This window comes from Mobula hypostoma, chromosome 30 (assembly GCF_963921235.1).
Source record: "Mobula hypostoma chromosome 30, sMobHyp1.1, whole genome shotgun sequence".
NCBI lineage: Eukaryota > Metazoa > Chordata > Chondrichthyes > Myliobatiformes > Myliobatidae > Mobula > Mobula hypostoma.
Window position 1 is genome coordinate 20726439 of NC_086126.1, and position 21376 is coordinate 20747814.

A 21376-nucleotide genomic window follows, 5' to 3' on the forward strand; every position below is an offset into this window, starting at 1 on the left:
ACCCTACGTGAGACACTTCCACCCTGGGAAAAAGTCTCGGACTGTTCACTCTACCTCTGCCTCCTGTCATATTGCACACCTTTATCAAGTCAGCTATCATCCTCCTTCACTTCAAAGAGAAACCCCCCACTGGCTTGACCTGATCTCATAAAACACGCTCTCTAATCCAGGCAGCATCCTGGCAAATCTCCACTGCACCCTCTCTAATCCAGGCAGCATCCTGGTTAATCTCCTCTGCACCCTCTCTAATGCAGGCAGCATCCTGGTAAATCTCCTCTGCACCCTCTCTAATCCAGGCAGCATCCTGGTAAATCTCCTCTGCACCCCCTCTAATCCAGGCAGCATCCTGGTAAATCTCCACTGCACCCCCTCTAATCCAGGCAGCATCCTGGCAAATCTCCTCTGCACCCTCTCTAATCCAGGCAGCATCCTGGTAAATCTCCACTGCACCCTCTCTAATCCAGGCAGCATCCTGGTAAATCTCCTCTGCACCCTCTCTAATCCAGGCAGCATCCTGGTAAATCTCCTCTGCACCCCCTCTAATCCAGGCAGCATCCTGGCAAATCTCCTCTGCACCCCCTCTAATCCAGGCAGCATCCTGGTAAATCTCCTCTGCACCCCCTCTAATCCAGGCAGCATCCTGGTAAATCTCCTCTGCGCACTCTCTAATCCAGGCAGCATCCTGGCAAATCTCCTCTGCACCCTCTCTAATCCAGGCAGCATCCTGGCAAATCTCCTCTGCACCCTCTCTAATCCAGGCAGCATCCTGGTAAATCTCCTCCGCACCCTCTCTAATCCAGACAGCATCCTGGTTAATCTCCTCTGCACCCTCTCTAATCCAGGCAGCATCCTGGCAAATCTCCTCTGCACCCTCTCTAATCCAGGCAGCATCCTGGCAAATCTCCTCTGCACCCTCTCTAATCCAGGCAGCATCCTGATAAATCTCCTCTGCAGACTCACTAACCCAGAGAGCATCCTGGCAAATCTCCTCTGCACCCTCTCTGATCCAGGCAGCGTCCTGGCAAATCTCCTCTGCACCCTCTCTAAAGCTTCCACATCCTTCCCATAATGAGGTAACCAGAACAGAATATAATATTCCAAGTGTGATCTAGCCAGGGTTTTATAGAAATGCAACATTTCCTCAAGGCTCTTGAACTCACCACTCCAACTAATGAAGGCCAACACACCATACGCCTTCTTAAGAACCCTATCATCTTGTGCGGCAACCCAAGATCCCTCTGTTCCTCCGCACTGTTAAGAGTCCGTCCTTTCAGCGTCCAAATTCCACCTTCCAAGGTAAATCACCTTTCAATTCAACAGCTTGAACTTCATCTGCCAACATTTGAATTGCAACATTTTGGATAGGTGCATGGATGGGAGAGGGGTTAGAGGGATTTCGTCCATGTGGAGGTAGATGGGACTAGGCAGAACAGGCCGGCACTAACTAGATGGGCCGAAGGACCAGTTTCTGCACTATAGTGCTCTTTGACTCTACGAGTTTAAAAAGCTGTGCCGAAGCTCGCAGTAACCTTCTTGGTCTGAGAAACGCAAGCACAGTTTCTATCTTTAGGAAGGATCGGAGTTCCTGCAGAGGGTATGGCAGGGATTTCCTGGTAAAGCCCTGTCCAGCACTGGCACATCACGGGTAAAGCCCTCCCCATCACTGGCACATCACGGGTAAAGTACTCTCCATCACTGGCACATCACGGGAAAAGCCCTCTCCATCACTGGCACATCACGGGTAAAGTACTCTCCATCACTGGCACATCACGGGTAAAGCCCTCTCCATCACTGGCACATCACGGGTAAAGCCCTCCCCATCACTGGCACATCACGGGTAAAGCCCTCCCCATCACTGGCACATCACGGGTAAAGCCCTCTCCATCATTGGCACATCATGGGTAAAGCCCTCTCCATCACTGGCACATCACGGGTAAAGCCCTCTCCATCACTGCCACATCACGGGTAAAGTACTCTCCATCACTGGCACATCACGGGTAAAGCCCTCCCCATCACTGGCACATCACGGGTAAAGTTCTCTCCATCATTGGCACATCACGGGTAAAGCCCTCCCCATCACTGGCACATCACGGGTAAAGCCCTCCCCATCACTGGCACATCACGGGTAAAGCCCTCCCCATCACTGGCACATCACGGGTAAAGTACTCTCCATCACTGGCACATCACGGGTAAAGCCCTCTCCATCACTGGCACATCACGGGTAAAGCCTTCCCCATCACTGGCACATCACGGGTAAAGCCCTCCCCATCACTGGCACATCACGGGTAAAGTACTCTCCATCATTGGCACATCACGGTTAAAGTCCTCCCCATCACTGCCACATCACGGGTAAAGCCCTCTCCATCACTGGCACATCACGGGTAAAGCACTCTCCATCACTGGCACATCACGGGTAAAGCCCTCCCCATCACTGGCACATCACGGGTAAAGTACTCTCCATCACTGGCACATCACGGGTAAAGCCCTCCCGATCATTGGCACATCACGGGTAAAGCTCTCCCCATCACTGGCACATCACGGGTAAAACCCTGCCCATCACTGGCGCATCAAGGGTAAAGCCCTCTCCATCACTGGCACATCACGGGTAAAGCCCTCCCCATCACTGGCACATCACGGGTAAAGCTCTCCCCATCACTGGCACATCACGGGTAAAACTCTCTCCATCACTGGCACATCACGGGTAAAGCCCTCCCCATCACTGGCACATCACGGGTAAAGTACTCTCCATCACTGGCACATCATGGGTAAAGCCCTCCGCATCATTGGCACATCACGGGTAAATCTCTCCCCATCACTGGCACATCACGGGTAAAGCCCTCCCCATCATTGGCACATCACGGATAAAGCTCTCCCCATCACTGGCACATCATGGGTAAAACTCTCTCCATCACTGGCGCATCACGGGTAAAGCTCTCCCCATCACTGGCACATCATGGGTAAAGGCCTCCCCATCACTGGCACATCACGGGTAAAGCTCTCCGCATCACTGGCACATCACGGGTAAAACCCTGCCCATCACTGGCGCATCACGGGTAAAGCCCTCTCCATCACTGGCACATCACGGGTAAAGCCCTCCCCATCACTGGCACATCACGGGTAAAGCTCTCCCCATCACTGGCACATCACGGGTAAAACTCTCTCCATCACTGGCACATCACGGGTAAAGCCCTCCCCATCACTGGCACATCACGGGTAAAGTACTCTCCATCACTGGCACATCACGGGTAAAGCCCTCCGCATCATTGGCACATCATGGGTAAAGCTCTCCCCATCACTGGCACATCACGGGTAAAGCCCTCCCCATCATTGGCACATCACGGGTAAAGCTCTCCCCATCACTGGCACATCATGGGTAAAACTCTCTCCATCACTGGCGCATCACGGGTAAAGTACTCTCCATCACTGGCACATCACGGGTAAAGTACTCTCCATCACTGGCACATCACGGGTAAAGCCCTCCCCATCATTGGCACATCACGGGTAAAGCTCTCCCCATCACTGGCACATCACGGGTAAAACCCTGCCCATCACTGGCGCATCACGGGTAAAGCCCTCTCCATCACTGGCACATCACGGGTAAAGTTCTCCCCATCACCAAGCACACCTACACAAAACACTGTCACAGAAAAGCAGCGTGTACAATCACGGACCCCACCACCCCGGTCAAGCTCTCTTCTCACTGCTGCCATTGGGAAGGAGGTACAGGAGCCTCAGGTCCCACACCACCAGGTTCAGGAACCGTTATTACCCCTCAACCATCAGGCTCCTGAACCAGTGAGGATAACCTCAACTCTGAACTGATTCCATCGGGAAGGAGGTAGAGGAGCCTCAGGTCCCACACCACCAGGTTCAGGAACAGTTATTACCCCTCAACCATCGGGCTCCTGAACCAGTGAGGATAACCTCAACTCTGAACTGATTCCATCGGGAAGGAGGTACAGGAGCCTCAGGTCCCACACTACCAGGTTCAGGAACAGTTATTACCCCTCAACCATCAGGCTCCTGAACCAGTGAGGATAACTTCACTCAACTTCACTTTCCTCATTATTGAAATGTTCCCACAACCCACGGACTCACTTTCAAGGTCTCTTCATCTCATGCTTTTGATATTTATTGCTCATTAATTTATTGTTGTTATTATTTATTTCTTTTTGGATTTTCAGTTTGTTGCCTTTTGCACACTTGTTGACCACCCAAGTTGGTGTGGTTTTGATTGTATTATATTATGATTTATGGAGTATGCCGACAGGGTTGTATATGGTGGTGTATATGTACTTCGACAATACCCGGTTCAAACTGACAGGAAGGTGACATTAGCTCAAACAATAGTGGTGTGCAGAAGAGTATCTCTGAGTGCACAGCACATTGAACTTTGAACACCTACCAGAAAAAAATGGGATTTTCCAGTGGCCACCCCTTTTAATTCCAATTCCCATTCCCATTCCGATATGTCACTCCATGGCCTCCTCTACTGCCGTGATGAGGCCACACCCAGGTTGGAGAAACAACACCTTATATTCCATCTGGGTAGCGTCCAACCTGATGGCATGAATGCCTATTTCTCGAACTTCTGGTAATAACCCTCCCCCTTCACCATTTCCCATCCCCTTTCCCCTCTCTCACCTTATCGCCTCCCTCTGATGCTCCTCCCCACTTTTCTTTCTTCCCTGGCCTTCTGTCCTCTCCTATCAGACTTCCCCTTCTCCAGCCCGGTATCCCTTTCCCCAATCAAATTCCCAGCTCTGTACTTCACCCCCTCCCCCTCCCAGTTTCACCTTTCATCTTGTGTTTCTCCCTCCCCTCCCTCACCTTTTAAATCTACTCCTCATCTTTTCTCTTCAGTTCTGCTAAGGGGTTTCGACCCGAAACATCAACAGTTTACTCTTTTCCATAGATGCTGCCTGGCCTGCTGAGTTCCTCCAGCATTTTGTGTGTGTTACTTGGATTTCCAGCGTCTGCAGATTGTCTCTTGCTTGACGTATCATTACCATACATGCTGTGGCCACTTTATCGGGAACACGGGGTAGCGAATAACATAGCCATTGAGTGTAGGGTCACTGGTGTGCAGGACTTAGCGAGTTGTTTCCCTGCTCTGTCCCTCAGGCATCAACCTGGAGAACGTCAGTGACTACAGTGAGTACTGGGAGGTGACCCGGCAGCTCTACGCACCATTCGACTGCACGGCCACCATGAAGTCCGGCAACTCGGACATCTACGAGAACGAGATTCCTGGCGGACAGTACACCAACCTCCACTTCCAGGCCCACAGCATGGGGCTGGGCAACAAGTTCAAGGCCGTCAAGAAGGCCTACACCGAGGCCAACAAGCTGCTGGGAGACTTGATAAAGGTGAGGGTTGAGGGAGATGGCCAGAGTTAGAACCCGAACCATGGGGTGTTGGGGATCATCCAGGAAAGCTTTTAGTGCCTCTTTGTTTGTCCAAAAGGAGAGACTGCCCTGACTTCATTACATCAGACTTTGTCTCTTAAAGTGAACACAACATGAGAGAGGAGATCGATTCAGTGATTACAGCATCACAATGCCAGACCATAAGACAGCAGCAGAATTAGGACATTTTGGCCAATCGAGTCTGCTCTGCCATTCCATCATGGCTGATTTACTATCCCTCACAACCCCATTCTCCTGCCTTCTCCCCGTAACATTGGATGCCCTTAAAAACCTATCAGACTCCTCTTTAAATACTCCCTATAACCTGGCCTCCACGCTGTCTGTAGCAAAGAATTCCACAGATTCACCACCCTCTGGCAAAAGAAATTCCTCCTCATCTCTGTCCTAACGGGACTAGTCTGAGGCTGTGTCCTCTGGTCCTAGACTCCCTTACTATAGGAAACATCCTCTCCACATCCACTCCATCTGTGTCCTCTGGTCCTAGACTCCCCCACTACAGGAAACATCCTCTCCACATTCACTCTATCTGTGTCCTCTGGTCCTAGACTCCCCCACTATAGGAAACATCCTCTCCACATCCACTCTACCTGTGTCCTCTGGTCCTAGACTCCCCCGCTATGGGGAACATCCTCTCCACATCCACTCTATCTGTGTCCTCTGGTCCTAGACTCCCCCACTATAGGAAACATCCTTTCCACAGCCACTCTATCTGTGTCCTCTGGTCCTAGACTCCCCCACTATGGGGAACATCCTCTCCACACCCACTCTATCTGTATCCTCTGGTCCAAGACTCCTCCACTATAGGAAACATCCTCTCCACATCCACTCTATCTGTGTCCTCTGGTCCTAGACTCCTCCACTATAGGAAACATCCTCTCCACATCCACTCAATCTGTATCCTCTGGTCCTAGACTCTCCCACTATAGGAAACATCCTCTCCACATCCACTCTATCTGTATCCTCTGCTCCAAGACTCCCCCACTATAGGAAACATCCTCTCCACATCCACTCTATCTGTGTCCTCTGGTCCTAGACTCCCCCTCGATAGGAAACATCCTCTCTACATCCACTCTATCTGTGTCCACTGGTCCTTGACGTGTGAATCATCTGAGGAAGAACTCTTTGTGGCCCGCTGTCCACACCTGTGGCTGGCCATGTCCGCCTGGCCCAGGAGTGGACCCTACCAGGAGATCCCCCAACTGACTTACCACACCTGCCACTGTCTGCAGCCATGCTGCCAGGTGACAAGCTTCCACTCTCCTATTGGCTGCTGGAGAGCAGCCCCACAGGATTGGGCGGCTTGGTAACCAATAGTGAGAGGGCCTGGCCCGGACCCCGGCTGCCAGGTGTGGCTGGAGTTGGTAGCTTCATTACGGTCTGTCCATCAGCCTCAGCCCTGGGATGACACACAGACACCCGCCACACTGAGCTCCAAAGCATTCGGTGGCCTAGTCCCGCCTGTCCGGCGCTGAGGGGAGCACTTTGAGAACTCAGACACCAGGGTAAAGTCTCTCCAGTTAACGGACGACATTGCTGTCTTGTGGGTGCTGGACCGTCAGTACCATCTCCCGCAGAGACCAAGTCAAAGCTGACGCCGTTCAGTCCCAGTCGAACATAATGGAGCTCGGGGTCTTTCCCCTTCCTCAGTCCACAGAAGGGTTCGGACCGGGCTGGAGGATGGCAGAGCGGGTACAGATCATAAACCAGCCAGCAAGTGGGCAGCAGGTCCAGACTTCCTTCGTTCCCGAGAGCTAATGTCTCCCCCCTCTCCCCCCGCAACTGTTCCCGCGGACAGGTCACACCGTCGTCAAAGATCGTGGGCGACCTGGCCCAGTTCATGGTGCAGAACAACCTCAGCCGAGAGGACGTGGAGACTGAGGCCGAGGAGCTGTCCTTCCCACAGTCCGTGGTGGAGTTCCTGCAGGGATACATCGGCATTCCTCACGGGGGCTTTCCCGAGCCCTTTCGCTCCAAGGTAAGGTCCCGCTCCTCTGCCCCTCTCCCCACAGGGTCGTCCCTTGTCTGATGTACGTTGGGATCCTGGTGTTGTTTGGCCAGGCCAGCTTTTAACCCCCATCCCTACCTGGGTGGGGGAGGGACGGGAGCCGCTGCGGTCCTTCAGGTGGTGCTGCTGGGGTTCGCACCCAGCGACACTGGAGGTATGGCGAGTCGGGACGGTGTGTGACCGGGAGGGGAACCTGCGGGCGGTGGCGGTGTTTCCCTGCCCCCGGTGGGAGAGGCCGTTGGAGGGGGCCGGATGAGTGACTGCACACGGGGGCACACTGCAGCCTCCGCGAGCCGGTGCTGGAGCAGGGAGGGGGTGTCTGCGATGTTGGGGGGGGGCGGGAGTGTTCGGGGGGTGGTGGGGGAGGGAATGTTTAGGAGAGAGGGTACCTAGTCGAAGGTGATTATCTTATTGCGTGGTGGGGCAGACAGGAGGGAGCAGATTGGAAGGGGGTTTTGAGTCTGGTGGTCCTGGGGCGGATGATACATCCCCTCCTCCCCGATGGGAGTGGGGCGAAACGTCCATGAGCAGGGTGGGTGGGATCCTGCATGATTCCTCCTCTTCACCAGCTGAGATTCTGCCAAGAACAGTGGAGTCATCGGCAAATTTATAGATGGTGTTTGAGCTGTGCGCAGCCACACAGTTATGGGTGAACAGAAAGTAGAGCTGTGGGCACGGAGAGCATCTTGGCCCAGAGTCATGGCCTTCCCTTCAGAAGGCTTCCTCTCTGCCTTGGCCCACTGCTTGTGAATTGACAGAGCTGTGGTGAGTTCCACCATCAATATCAGTTATGACGAACTTCGAAGTGAATTTATTGGCAAAGTACGTGTACAATTCTGAGATACATTTTCTTGTGGGCCTTCACTGTAAATCCAAGGAACACAATAGAATCAATGAAAGATTGCACCCAACAGGGCAACAAAGAACCAGAGTGCAAAAGACAACAAACTGCAAATACAAACAACAATATTAATAAATAAATAAGCAAAAAATACTGAGAACATGAGATGACAAGTCCTTGAAAGTGAGTCCACAGGTTATGGGAACAGTTCAGTGAAGGGGGCAAGTGAAATTACACCCCTCTGGTTTGGGAGAATACAATAAGTAGTGGATATAGCCCAGTCTATCATGGGTAAAGCTCTCCCCACCACTGAGCACATCTACACGAAAGGCTGTCGCAGGAAAGCAGCGTCCATCATCAGACACCCCCAACACCCAGGACATGCTCTCTTCTCACTGCTGCCATCAGGAAGGAGGTACAGGAGCCTCAGGTCCCACACCACCAGGTTCAGGAACAGTTATTACCCTCAACCATCAGGCTCCTGAACCAGTGAGGATAACCTCAACTCTGAACTGATTCCATCGGGAAGGAGGTACAGGAGCCTCAGGTCCCACACCACCAGGTTCAGGAACAGTTATTACCCCTCAACCATCAGGCTCCTGAACCAGTGAGGATAACCTCAACTCTGAACTGATTCCATCGGGAAGGAGGTACAGGAGCCTCAGGTCCCACACCACCAGGTTCAGGAACAGTTATTACCCCTCAACCATCAGGCTCCTGAACCAGTGAGGATAACCTCAACTCTGAACTGATTCCATCGGGAAGGAGGTACAGGAGCCTCAGGTCCCACACCACCAGGTTCAGGAACAGTTATTACCCTCAACCATCAGGCTCCTGAACCAGTGAGGATAACTTCACTCAACCTCACTTGCCCCATCACTGACATGTTCCCACAACCTGTCGACACACTTTCAGGGACTCTTCATCTCATGTCTCGATATTTATTGCTTGCTTGCTTGTTTATTTATTTATTTGTATGTTTGTGTGTTTATTTATTTTTGTATTTGCACAGTCTGTTGTCTTTTGCACACTAGTTCAACACCAAGTTGGTGAGGTCTTTCACTGACTCTGTTATGGTTATTATTCTGTTGACTCTGCACAAAAGAAAATGAATCTCAGGATTGTATATGGTAACGTGTGTTTTGAAAATAAATTTACTTTGAAATTTCATCTTTGAACTGATGGTTGAGGGGTAATAACTGTTCCTGAACCTGGTGGTGTGAGTCCTGAGGCTCCTGTACCTCCTTCCCGATGGAATCAGTGAGAAGAGAGCAGGTCCTGGGTGGTGAGGGGGTCCCTGATGATCACATGACCTGGGTGGTGAGGGGTTCCCTGATGATCACGTGACCTGTGGGGGGGGGTCCCTGGTGATCGCATGACCTGGGGGGGGGGGTCCCCTGGTGATCACACGACCTGGGTGGTGGGTCCCTGATGATCACATGACCTGAGGGGGGGTCCCCTGATGATCACATGACCTGGGTGCTGGGTCCCTGATGATCACATGACCTGCCCCCCCCCCCGGTGATCACATGACCTGGGTGGTGGGTCCCTGATGTTGGATGCTGCTTTCCTGCGCAGTGGGACACTTTCAGCTTGTGATGGAACTCATTAAGTGTCAGATAACCTGTAATTAATTCAGTGCAATTCAGCGCCTATTGCCACATCAAAACCCTCGCCATTTTTTATTTGCCATATTGCTCTTTTCGATTATTTGTCTTGGTTCATCCTACAGAGAAAGAGCGAGTTGGCCTCACACTGTGGGAGGTAGCGTCCACTTTTGATCCTTCCTTCTTCAACCCTTCACCACTCTATCTATCCCCTGCCAGCTTCTCACATCATCCACCCACACCTGTTCTCACCTGTCAGCTTGTCCTCCACCCCCACCCTCTTACTGTGGTTTCCGCCCACCCCCTCACAGCTTCCTTTCCAGTCCCAATGAAATATTGACTGTCTACTTCTGTCCATCGACGCTGCCTGGCCTGCTGAGATCCCGAGGAAGTTTGTGTTGCTAAAGACCGCCAGCATCTGCAGAGTCACAAGCACGAGAAAATCTGCGTCTTTGGACTACCAGGAGCTATCACAGGCTTGATGGGCAGATTGGTTTCCCATGTCTGGATAGCTTGGTGGTCTGACGTGACTTGAGTTACTGCAGCCAGGCCTGTTCTCATCTGGCTATTAATTACTGAAACTATTGGATTTTAACTCCTATCAGTTAAACGCTGATATGTGCAGTTAATTTTTTTTATTTCAAAGGATCATTTACATTGAGTGTTAATCTGAACAGAATAACCCATCTCATTTTCCCTGCCTGGATCGATCACCTCAGCCGTCCATTGCCTGAGGCCACAGCCTCTCTTCCCTGGATCTTCTCCACTCCTGTTAGAGATCGACACTCAGCTGCCGTTTAATGCTGTATTTTAACAGATTTCAACTGGCACACTGCCGGCCGCACCGGGCAACGACTCCAGAACGATTTCACAGGTGATTGGTTAGTACTGATCCCAGCAGGGTGAGCGAATGGCTCCTACAATTACTGTTTTCCACCATTAGCTGCCGGGTCTGAGCAGGGCTGCAAAGCACAGCTCGTTTCCTGGTGCCCTCTCCTCCCCTGGCCCCTGCGTACGTGTGCCCTCTGCCCTGCCTGCCCTTGATCTCTGCCCTCCCCACTATCTCGTCTTTCCTCCCTCCTGTGTCCTCTGCCACCCTGTGCCCTCTGTCCTGCCCGTCCCTGATCTCTGCCCTCCCCACTATCTCGTCTTTCCTCCCTCCTGTGTCCTCTGCCACCCTGTGCCCTCTGTCCTGCCCGTCCCTGATCTCTGCCCTCCCCACTATCTCGTCTTTCCTCCCTCCTGTGTCCTCTGCCACCCTGTGACCTCTGTCCTGCCCGTCCCTGATCTCTGCCCTCCCCACTATCTCGTCTTTCCTCTCTTCTGTGTTCTCTGCCACCCTGTGCCCTCTGTCCTGCCCGTCCCTGATCTCTGCCCTCCCCACTATCTCGTCTTTCCTCCCTCCTGTGTTCTCTGCCACCCTGTGCCCTCTGTCCTGCCCGTCCCTGATCTCTGCCCTCCCCACTTTCTCATCTTTCCTCCCTCCTGTGTCCTCTGCCCTCACACACTCTCTCCCTGTGTCCCAAAGAAATGTCTCAGTAAAAAACTTCAAATGATGACACTTGTCCATAAACACTGCCACTGCCTCACCTGCTGAGTCTCTCTCTCTCTCTCCCCCCCTTCTCCCCCTCTCTCTCCCCCTCTCTCTCTCTCTCTCTCTCCCCCTCCCCAAAAGAGTGTTAGGGGGAAGGGCTGGAAAGTCCTGATTCATTGGTTGTCACCTATCTGTCTTGGGCTAGATGTCATCAGATGGGCCGAGTGGCCTAGTGTCTAATGCTGGTTCTCCCCCAGCCCCGATCTCCATTATTGTGTTCACCCTGGAGCTCTGACTGTTTTCCTTTCTGTAAGATCCCCACAGTCCCATGAAGAAGGAAGCCCATTTATCCAACACTCACTCTCACTATTAATACACACGTTTAACTAAGTTAGAGACCTACTTTAGCAGTCCCGAATCCATTACCACCTAATTAGCTAGTCACATAGATTCATCCTGGGTGGAAAATCATTTAATCAGATCCATTAAGGTTTAATTTTAAACGAGGCACATTTATGGATGTGAAGTTTAGTGGTATTTAAACCTGCCAGGAGCTAATCTTCTGATAATGCAGTCATTTTCCATTGAAGGAAGGGAGATTTGGAGTGATATGGTCGGGGTGTTGCTTGCCGAGGCCGTTTCTGTCAGGGGAAACGCCTCTCGGTTATGCAGCCAACTCTGTTTCTGGGATAGGCCTTGTCAGTATGGGGTTTGGTCCCATCACCTCAATATCCAGCAGCCTTTCTGTCCACCTCCGAGAGGACCACAGACTTGTCTTAGGCTTGCGTGCCTCAGTGACCCAGAGAGCTGTGCTGGCTGGAGTCAGGGCCTTGTGCTTTGGCTCCTGGTAGGGTCACCCATGCCAAACAGGTCAAAGGGTGGAGGAGAGACTCCACCGGGCCTCGAGGGTCGGGGGGTTCAGCTCAGGGCTAACAACCCTGGCTGGACAGAAACATGGTTATGGAAACAGCAATGAAGAATCCTAAATCCGTGTGCGACGATATTCCAGCGTCCCCACCGGAATTTGCATGACTGACAGGAGTGAAAACCGAGAGGAAGCTACTGGCACGATCGAGGAAGCCCTGAACACCGCCAAAATCAAGAGCAAAATTGTTTTCTTTTTTGGAATGAATGAACCATGCCCAACACTGGCAAGCTAGACAACTTGGCGTGGTACTGCAGAGACAGAAATGAGACCCTGAACCACACCTGAGGCACCGTAGGGAAGATGGCCGCAGACAGACAGGGATGGAAGACCTTCATCGCTGCCCCAAACGCCAGTGGCCTAACAGGCTTCCCGTCCTGCTGTGAGTCACACGGGACGCAATGCTCCTCACCCAGCGGCGCGATACAGGGTCAGAGAGTCAAAGTACACTTATTATTAAAGTATGTAAGCTATTTACACCCTTGACCTTCAGCCCCTTACAGGCAGCAACAAAACAAAGTAACCCAAGAATTCCATCAAACACCCAATGGAGAGAGAAAAAAAACAAATTGCGCAAACAGCCAAGCGAGCAAATGGCTGAAGTTCACGCAGGGGTCGACACCAGGCATCACTGCAGCCGATCCAGGAGCCTGTCAGTTGCAGGCCGCAGCCTCAGTTCAGTGCCAAGACGGGCGGGCCTCAGGGAGCAGGCAGCTGACCCAGCCCGTCCCCTGCTTCCGACCCAACACCCTGACCTTTCCGATCTGGCCCAGCCTCGAACCCGTTCCTCGCCCTGCCTCTCCGTTACGCTCTCAGGCTCGCACCCTGCCACCTCAATTCAGCTCAGAGCCGGTCTTTCGGACCTGAGCAACTTCGCTCTGCCTGCCACAAAGGATGGGATCTCCCGGTAGCCGACCATTTCAGTTTGACTTCTCATCCCCATTCCAACGTGTCTACCCACGGCTTTCTCTATTGTCACGATGAGGCCAAACTTAGGCTAGAGAAGCAACACCTCAAATTCCATATGGATAGCCTCCAACCTGATGGCACGAATGTCAATTTATTTAACTTCCAGTAATTTCTCCCCCCTCCCCGTTCTGTCTTCTTCCAATTCCCCTTTCTGGCTCTCCTCACCCGCTCATCACCTCCCTCCGGTGCCCCTCCTCCTCTTTCCCTTTCCACTCTCCTCTCCTATCAGATCCCTGCTTCTTCAGCCCTTTACCTTTTCCACCTATCACCTCCCAGCTTCTTACTTCAGCCCCCCTCCTTGCCCCAACCACCCACCTTGCCCCCTTGCCCCTCACCTGGACTCACCTATCACCTTATCCTCCTCCCTCTCCCCCCCACCTCCTTCTTCGCCACTTCCTTTCCAGTTTCCAGTCCCAAAGGAGGGTTCAGCCCAGAACACTGACTGTTTGTTCCCCTCCATAGACACTGCCTGACCGGCATTGTGCATGTGTGATGCGTCTGCAGGATTTCTGGTGTCTCTGACAAACAGCAGGCCGCTCACACTGGGCTTTCTCCAGATGCTCTGGTTTCCATCCACAGCCCAAAGACATCCTGGTTGCAAGGTTAATTCGTTACTGGAAGTTGTCCCATGGTTAGGCCAGGGTTAAATTGGTGGGTCACTGGACAGTGGCGATGGTCAGGCGGAAAGAGCCTGTTCTGTGCCAAATCTCCAAATGAAAATGAAAATAAGTAATTACAATGAATGGTTGGCATCTATGAACAAGCTCAGGTGGACAGGTATGGAGCACGTGGCTTGATAAGGCATTGGTCAGACTGCATTTGGAGTACTGCGAGCTCTTTTGTGACACTTTTCTATGAAAGGACGTGCTGGCGTTAGAGAGGGTCCAGAGGAGGTTCATGAGAATGATCCCAGCAATGAAAGGGTTAATGAATGAGGAGTGCTTGGTGGCTCTGGGCCTGTACCCACTGGAGTTTTAGAAGAATGAGGATGGATCTCATTGAAACCTTTCGAATACTGAAAGACACAGATAGAGTGGATGTGGAGAGGATGTTTCCTATAGTGGGGGAGTCTAGGACCAGAGGACACAGATAGAGTGGATGTGGAGAGGATGTTTCCTATAGTGGGGGAGTCTAGGACCAGAGGGCACACAGTTGGATGTGGAGAGGATGTTTCCTGTAGTGGGGGAGTCTAGGATCAGAGGACACAGATAGAGTGGATGTGGAGAGGATGTTTCCTATAGTGGGGGAGTCTAGGACCAGAGGACACAGATAGAGTGGATGTGGAGAGGATGTTTCCTATACTGGGGGAGTCTAGGACCAGAGGACACAGATAGAGTGGATGTGAAGAGAATGTTTCCTTTTATGGGGGAGTCTAGGACCAGAGGGCACAGATAGAGTGGATGTGGAGAGGATGTTTCCTATAGTGGGGGAGTCTAGGACCAGAGGACACAGATAGAGTGGATGTGGAGAGGATGTTTCCTATAGTGGGGGAGTCTTGGACCAGAGGACACAGATAGAGTGGATGTGGAGAGGATGTTTCCTATAGTGGGGGAGTCTAGGACCAGAGGACACAGATAGAGTGGATGTGGAGAAGATGTTTCCTATAGTGGGGGAGTCTAGGACCAGAGGACACAGATAGAGTGTATGTGGAGAGGATGTTTCCTATAGTGGGGGAGTCTAGGACCAGAGGACACAGCCTCAGATAGAGGGACATCCATTTATAACAGACACGAGGTGGAATTTCTTCAGACTGAGGGTGGTGAATCTGTGGAATTCGTTGTCACAGACAGCTGTGGAGAGCAGGTCATTGGGTGTGTTTAAAGCAGAGGGTGATAGGTGCTTGATTAGTCAGGGTGTCACAAGTTACGGGGAGAAGGCAGGAGAATGGCGTTGAGAGGGATGATAATTCCGCCGTGATGTAGCAGACTCGATGGGCCAATGTGCCTAATTCTGCTCCTGTCTCTTCTGGACGTAGTCTAGTGTGGAGGAACTCAGAGGGTCGGGCAGCACCTGTGGAGGGAAGGGGCAGTGGACTGTTATTTTCCTCAACAGATGCTGCCTGACCTGCTGAGCTCCTCCAGCCCTTCGTGCAGCGCCGCCCAGCAACGTACTGATTTAATCACAGGGCAAATTACAATGACCAATTACCCTAGCAACTGCTACGTCTCTAGACTGTGGGAGGGTGCCCGTCTGATCGCAGTACAAACTACTGACAGAGGACGCTGGAATCTGACACCCAAGCTGTAAAAGTCGCAGTAACCGCTGTGTTACCGTGGGGCCCATTATATCTCCTTTCACCACTGTCTCTGACAGGCATCCACTGCAGTCTGTGTGAAAACACTTCTCCACCCATTCGGTCCTGGGCAAATGTCTTCGGCACCCTCGTTCTATATATGTGCCTGAGATGTTTGCACGGTTCTCTCGAGCGGTAACAAGGGTCTCGGCCCAAAACGTCCACAGAGACTGCCCGGCCTGCTGAGTTCCCCCAGCCTTCTGTGTTCTGGATAACTCCTGTATCCACAACACAGAATGCTGGGGGAACTCAGCAGGCCGGGCAGTCTCTGTGGACGTTTTGGGCCCAGACCCTTGTTCAGGACTGGAGAGGAAGGCCCGGGGAGGGGAGGTAGGAAGTATTAGAGGTGCTCCCGGTGGGAAACACCAGGCCATTGTCTCCCACACCATCACCAGCCGTATTGACTCTGGGGATCTCCCATCCACTGCCACTTACCCTGCACCTCCTGTTTCTACCTCCTATTCAAGATCCATAAACTTTCCTGTCCAGGCAGACCTGTTGTTTCAGCTTGCTCCTGCCTCACTGAACTCATATCAGCATACCTCACCTCAGTTTTTACTCCCCCGCACCCCACCAGCTCAGTCCCTCCCTACCTACATCCGTGACACCTCACACACTCTTGATCTTTCCGATGACTTTAAGTTTCCTGAGCTTAATCATTTCCTTTTCACTATGGGTGTCCAGTCCCTATACACCTCCATCCCTCTCCTACCACCTGTACTCCCCCCTCTCCATCTCCCAGTTTCACCTCTCACCTACCACCTGTACTTCACCCCTCCCCATCTCCCAGTTTCACCTCTCACCTACCACCTGTACTTCACCCCTCCCCCTCCCAGTTTCACCTCTCACCTACCACCTGTACTTCACCCCTCCCCCTCCCAGTTTCACCTCTCACCTACCACCTGTACTTCACCCCTCCCTCCTCCCAGTTTCACCTCTCACCTACCACCTGTACTTCCCCCTCCCCCTCCCAGTTTCACCTCTCACCTACCACCTGTACTTCACCCCTCCCCCTCCCAGTTTCTCCTCTCACCTACCACCTGTACTTCCCCCCTCCCCCTCCCAGTTTCACCTCTCACCTACCACCTGTATTTCACCCCCGTTTCACCTCTCACCTACTACTTGTACTTCCCCCTCCCCCCTCCCAGTTTCACCTCTCACCTACCACCTGTACTTCCCCCTCCCCCTCTCCCAGTTTCACCTCTCACCTACCACCTGTACTCCCCCCTCCCCCTCCCAGTTTCACCTCTCACCTACCACCTGTACTTCACCCCTCCCCCACCCAGTTTCACCTCTCACCTACCACCTGTACTTCACCCCTCCCCCTCCCAGTTTCACCTCTCACCTACCACCTGTACTTCACCCCTCCCCCTCCCAGTTTCACCTCTCACCTATCACCTGTCCTTCACCCCTCCCCCTCCCAGTTTCACCTCTCACCTACCACCTGTACTCCCCCCTCCCCCTCTCCCAGTTTCACCTCTCACCTACCACCTGTACTTCACCCCTCCCCCCTCCCAGTTTCACCTCTCACCTACCACCTGTACTTCACCCCTCCCCCCTCCCAGTTTCACCTCTCACCTACCACCTGTACTTCACCCCTCCCCCTCCCAGTTTCACCTCTCACCTACCACCTGTACTTCACCCCTCCCCCCTCCCAGTTTCACCTCTCACCTACCACCTGTTCTTCACCCCTTCCCCTCTCCCAGTTTCACCTCTCACCTACCACCTGTACTTCCCCCCTCCCCCTCCCAGTTTCACCTCTCACCTACCACCTGTACTTCACCCCTCCCCCTCCCAGTTTCACCTCTGACTTACCACCTGTACTTCCCCCTCCCCCACTCCCAGTTTCACTTCTCACCTACCACCTGTACTTCACACCCTCCCCCTCCCCGTTTCACCTCTGACCTACCACCTGTACTTCACCCCTCCCCCCTCCCAGTTTCACCTCTCACCTACCACCTGTACTTCACCCCCCCGTTTCACCTCTCACCTACCACCTGTACTTCACCCCTCCCCCTCCCAGTTTCACCTCTCACCTACCACCTGTACTCCCCCCTCCCCCCTCCCAGTTCCACCTCTCACCTACCACCTGTACTTCACCCCTCCCCTCCCAGTTTCACCTCTGACCTACCACCTGTACTTCACCCCCCAGTTTCACCTCTCACCTACCACCTGTACTTCCCCCTCCCCCTCCCAGTTTCACCTCTCACCTACCACCTGTACTCCCCCCTCCCCCCTCCCAGTCCACCTCTCACCTACCACCTGTACTTCACCCCTCCCCCTCCCAGTTTCACCTCTCACCTACCACCTGTACTTCACCCCTCCCCCTCCCAGTTTCACCTCTCACCTACCACCTGTACTTCACCCCTCCCCCTCCCAGTTTCACCTCTGACCTACCACCTGTACTTCACCCCTCCCCATCTCCCAGTTTCACCTCTCACCTACCACCTGTACTCCCCCCTCCCCCTCCCAGTTTCACCTCTCATCTACCACCTGTACTTCACCCCTCCCCATCTCCCAGTTTCACCTCTCACCTACCACCTGTACTCCCCCCTCCCCCTCCCAGTTTCACCTCTCACCTACCACCTGTACTTCACCCCTCCCAGTTTCACCTCTCACCTACCACCTGTACTTCACCTCTCCCAGTTTCACCTCTCACCTACCACCTGTACTTCACCCCTCCCCCCTCCCAGTTTCACCTCTCACCTACCACCTGTACTTCACCCCTCCCCCCTCCCAGTTTCACCTCTCACCTACCACCTGTACTTACCCCTCCCCCCTCCCAGTTTCACCTCTCACCTACCACCTGTACTTCACCCCTCCCCCTCCCAGTTTCACCTCTCACCTACCACCTGTACTTCACCCCTCCCCCCTCCCAGTTTCACCTCTCACTTACCACCTGTACTTCACCCCTCCCGCCTCCCAGTTTCACCTCTCACCTATCACTTGTACTTCACCCCTTCCCCTCCCCGTTTCACCTCTCACCTACCACCTGTACTTCACCCCCCGTTTCACCTCTGACCTACCACCTGTACTTCACCCCCCAGTTTCACCTCTCACCTACCACCTGTACTTCTCCCCTCCCCCTCCCAGTTTCACCTCTCACCTACCACCTGTACTTCACCCATCCCCCTCCCAGTTTCACCTCTCACCTACCACCTGTACTTCACCCCTCCCTCTCCCAGTTTCACCTCTCACCTACCACCTGTACTTCTTCCTCGCCTACCCCCATTCTGGCCTCTCCTCTTCCTTTCCCGTCCTGATGAAGGGTCTCTGCCTGAAACACAGACCGTATATTCATTTCCACAGACGCTGAGTTCCTCCAGCATTTTGTGAGTGTTACTCTCGATTCTCACCCTCCCTTTTGTAGCTTTTGTTTGCACCTCTTGGGAGCGATGCAGTCAGAAACTGTCCTGCACCTTCTCTCTGGGACCGCCCCCCCCAGTGACCACTGGGCAGTAACCTCCAGCCGTGGCCATATACAGCCTCAGCACAGCCCCCTCACCTCTCCCACAATGCCATCCCAACCTATCGCTCATTTATTTCGGACTGTCACCTGCACTGGGCCGTGGCTCGCCAGAGTCCTCTGTCCCGGGCTAGGCTTTCAAGTTGACCCAGGTGCCAAGCTGGTGCCCAGCACTTCTCCTTTCACAGCCGGGCTTGAGACCGTCCACGGCTGAGTACAGCTTGTTACTGGGACATTGAGATCTCCGTGGCCCACCCCTATGTACCAGAACACAATTAGGCTGTTCGGCCCATCGATCATGGCCTGTTCAACATTCCTTCTCTCTTTCTGCAGATGCTGCCTGACCTGCTGAGTGTTTCTAGCTGTCCCCAATTTTGCCTCAGCACTAACCTGCTTCTGGTTTCCCCCCTCGACAGGTGCTGAAAGACCTGCCTCGGATCGAGGGCCGGCCGGGGACCTCTCTCTCCCCGCTGGACTTCGAGAGGCTGGAGCAGGAGCTGCAGGCGCGGCACGAGGACGAGATCACGCCCGAGGACGTGATGTCCGCCGCCATGTACCCCAAAGTCTTTGACGAGTACAAGGAGTTCACGGCGCAGTTCGGGCCGGTGGAGTGTCTCAACACTCGCCTCTTCCTGGAGGGGCCAAAGATCGCCGAGGTGTTCCAGGTAGGTAGCATGCACGGGCCAGTCACGGATGCTGTAATAGAGTTGTGTTAGATACAGTCACATTTACCCTTTGAGGGTCTTTTCCAATAACAACAGCAAGGACAGCATCTGTCCTTGAGCCTGTTCCGAAACGTTCGTAACTTTCGCCCGGTGGGAGCGGTGGAAAGAGACTGCACCCTGTGGGTGGGGTCTTCGATTACCATGGCTGCTTCACTGAGGCAGGGGGAATGTACAGGGAGCAACTGAAAGAGACGGAGAGAGAAAGGCCTGATTAAAGAGTAGGAAACGCAGGAAGAGAGAGAGATTGGAGAGAGGGTGAGGGGACAACAGAGAGGGAACATCTGGCAGCTTCGGAGAAGGAGCTGCAGACTCTGAAAGAGACAGCAGGAACCAGTGGCAACCTGAAGAAAGGAACAAACAGCTGATGTTTCTGGGCGCTTTGTTTAAGAAAGGATGTGTGAACATTGGAGAGGTTCAGAGGAGGTTCACGAGAATGACTCTGGGAACGAAAGGCTTATCGTATCAGAGTGTTCTGGTTTGAAGGTTCTGGGCCTCTACTCTCTGGAATTCTGATGAGTGAGGAGGGTTTGCATTGGATCCTATTGAATTTTGAAAGGCCTAAAAAGGGTGGATGTAGAGAGGATGTTTCCTATAGTGGGGGAGTCTAGGACCAGAGGACACAGATAGAGTGGATGTGGAGAGGATGTTTCCTACAGTGGGGGAGTCTAGGACCAGAGGACACAGATAGAGTGGATGTGGAGAGGATGTTTCCTATAGTGGGGGAGTCTAGGACCAGAGGACACAGATAGAGTGGATGTGGAGAGGATGTTCCCTCTGGTGGGAGAGTCGAGGACCAGAGGACACAGATAGAGTGGATGTGGAGAGGATGTTTCCTGTAGTGGGGGAGTCTAGGACCAGAGGACACAGATAGAGTGGGTGTGGAGAGGATGTTCCCTCTGGTGGGAGAGTCGAGGACCAGAGGACACAGCCTCAGAATAGAGAGACTTCCATTTAGAACGGAGGTGAGGAGGAATTTCTTTAGCCAGTAAGTGGTGAACCTGAGGAATTCGTTGTCACTGACGGCTATGGAGGCCAAGTCATTGGGTATATTTAAGGTGGAGGTTGACAGATTCCTGATTAGTCAGCACGTCACAGGTTACGGGGAGAAGGCAGGAGAATGGGGCTGAGAGGGAAATGGATCAGCCATGGTGAGATGGCGAAGCTGACTCGATGGGCCAAATGGCCTAATTCTGCTCCTGTGTCTTAAGGTCTTACAGTTTCAGACCAAAACCCTTCCTGATGGAGGGTCCCGGACGGAAACAGAGGCTGTTTATTCCTCTTCATAGATATTACCTGACCTGCTGAGTTCCCCCAGCGTCGTGTGTGTGTGTGTGTGTGTGTGTGTGTGTTGCGCTGGATTTCCAGCATCTGCAGAATCTACCGTGTTTTGGGGAAAAGAATGCCAGAGTGAGGGAGAGTCAGCATCTTATTGTAACTAAGACATATTATGTTGCAGAGAGCAGGCTGATCCCAGCACGTTAACTGCCTCAGTGAACTGTGCAAGTCAGATCACGACTGTGACAGTCCCTGCAGGTTCCTGCTCATTACTCACAGAGCCTTGTCACCCTCCAGTGCTCGAGCT

The 21376-nt window shown here is 53.0% G+C and overlaps 1 protein-coding gene across 6 annotated transcripts in view; it reads left to right on the top strand.

Moving 5' to 3' along the window:
* LOC134339794 (pyruvate carboxylase, mitochondrial-like) overlaps positions 1 to 21376 on the top strand; it is a 978567-nt gene that overhangs the window by 942635 nt on the left and 14556 nt on the right. For all 6 annotated transcript variants that reach the window (XM_063036574.1, XM_063036571.1, XM_063036570.1 and 3 more), the window contains 3 exons: positions 5125 to 5369; positions 7225 to 7404; positions 19486 to 19734. In XM_063036574.1, the coding sequence (XP_062892644.1) occupies positions 5125 to 5369; positions 7225 to 7404; positions 19486 to 19734 (674 nt within the window). The remainder of the gene's footprint in view (positions 1 to 5124; positions 5370 to 7224; positions 7405 to 19485; positions 19735 to 21376) is intronic.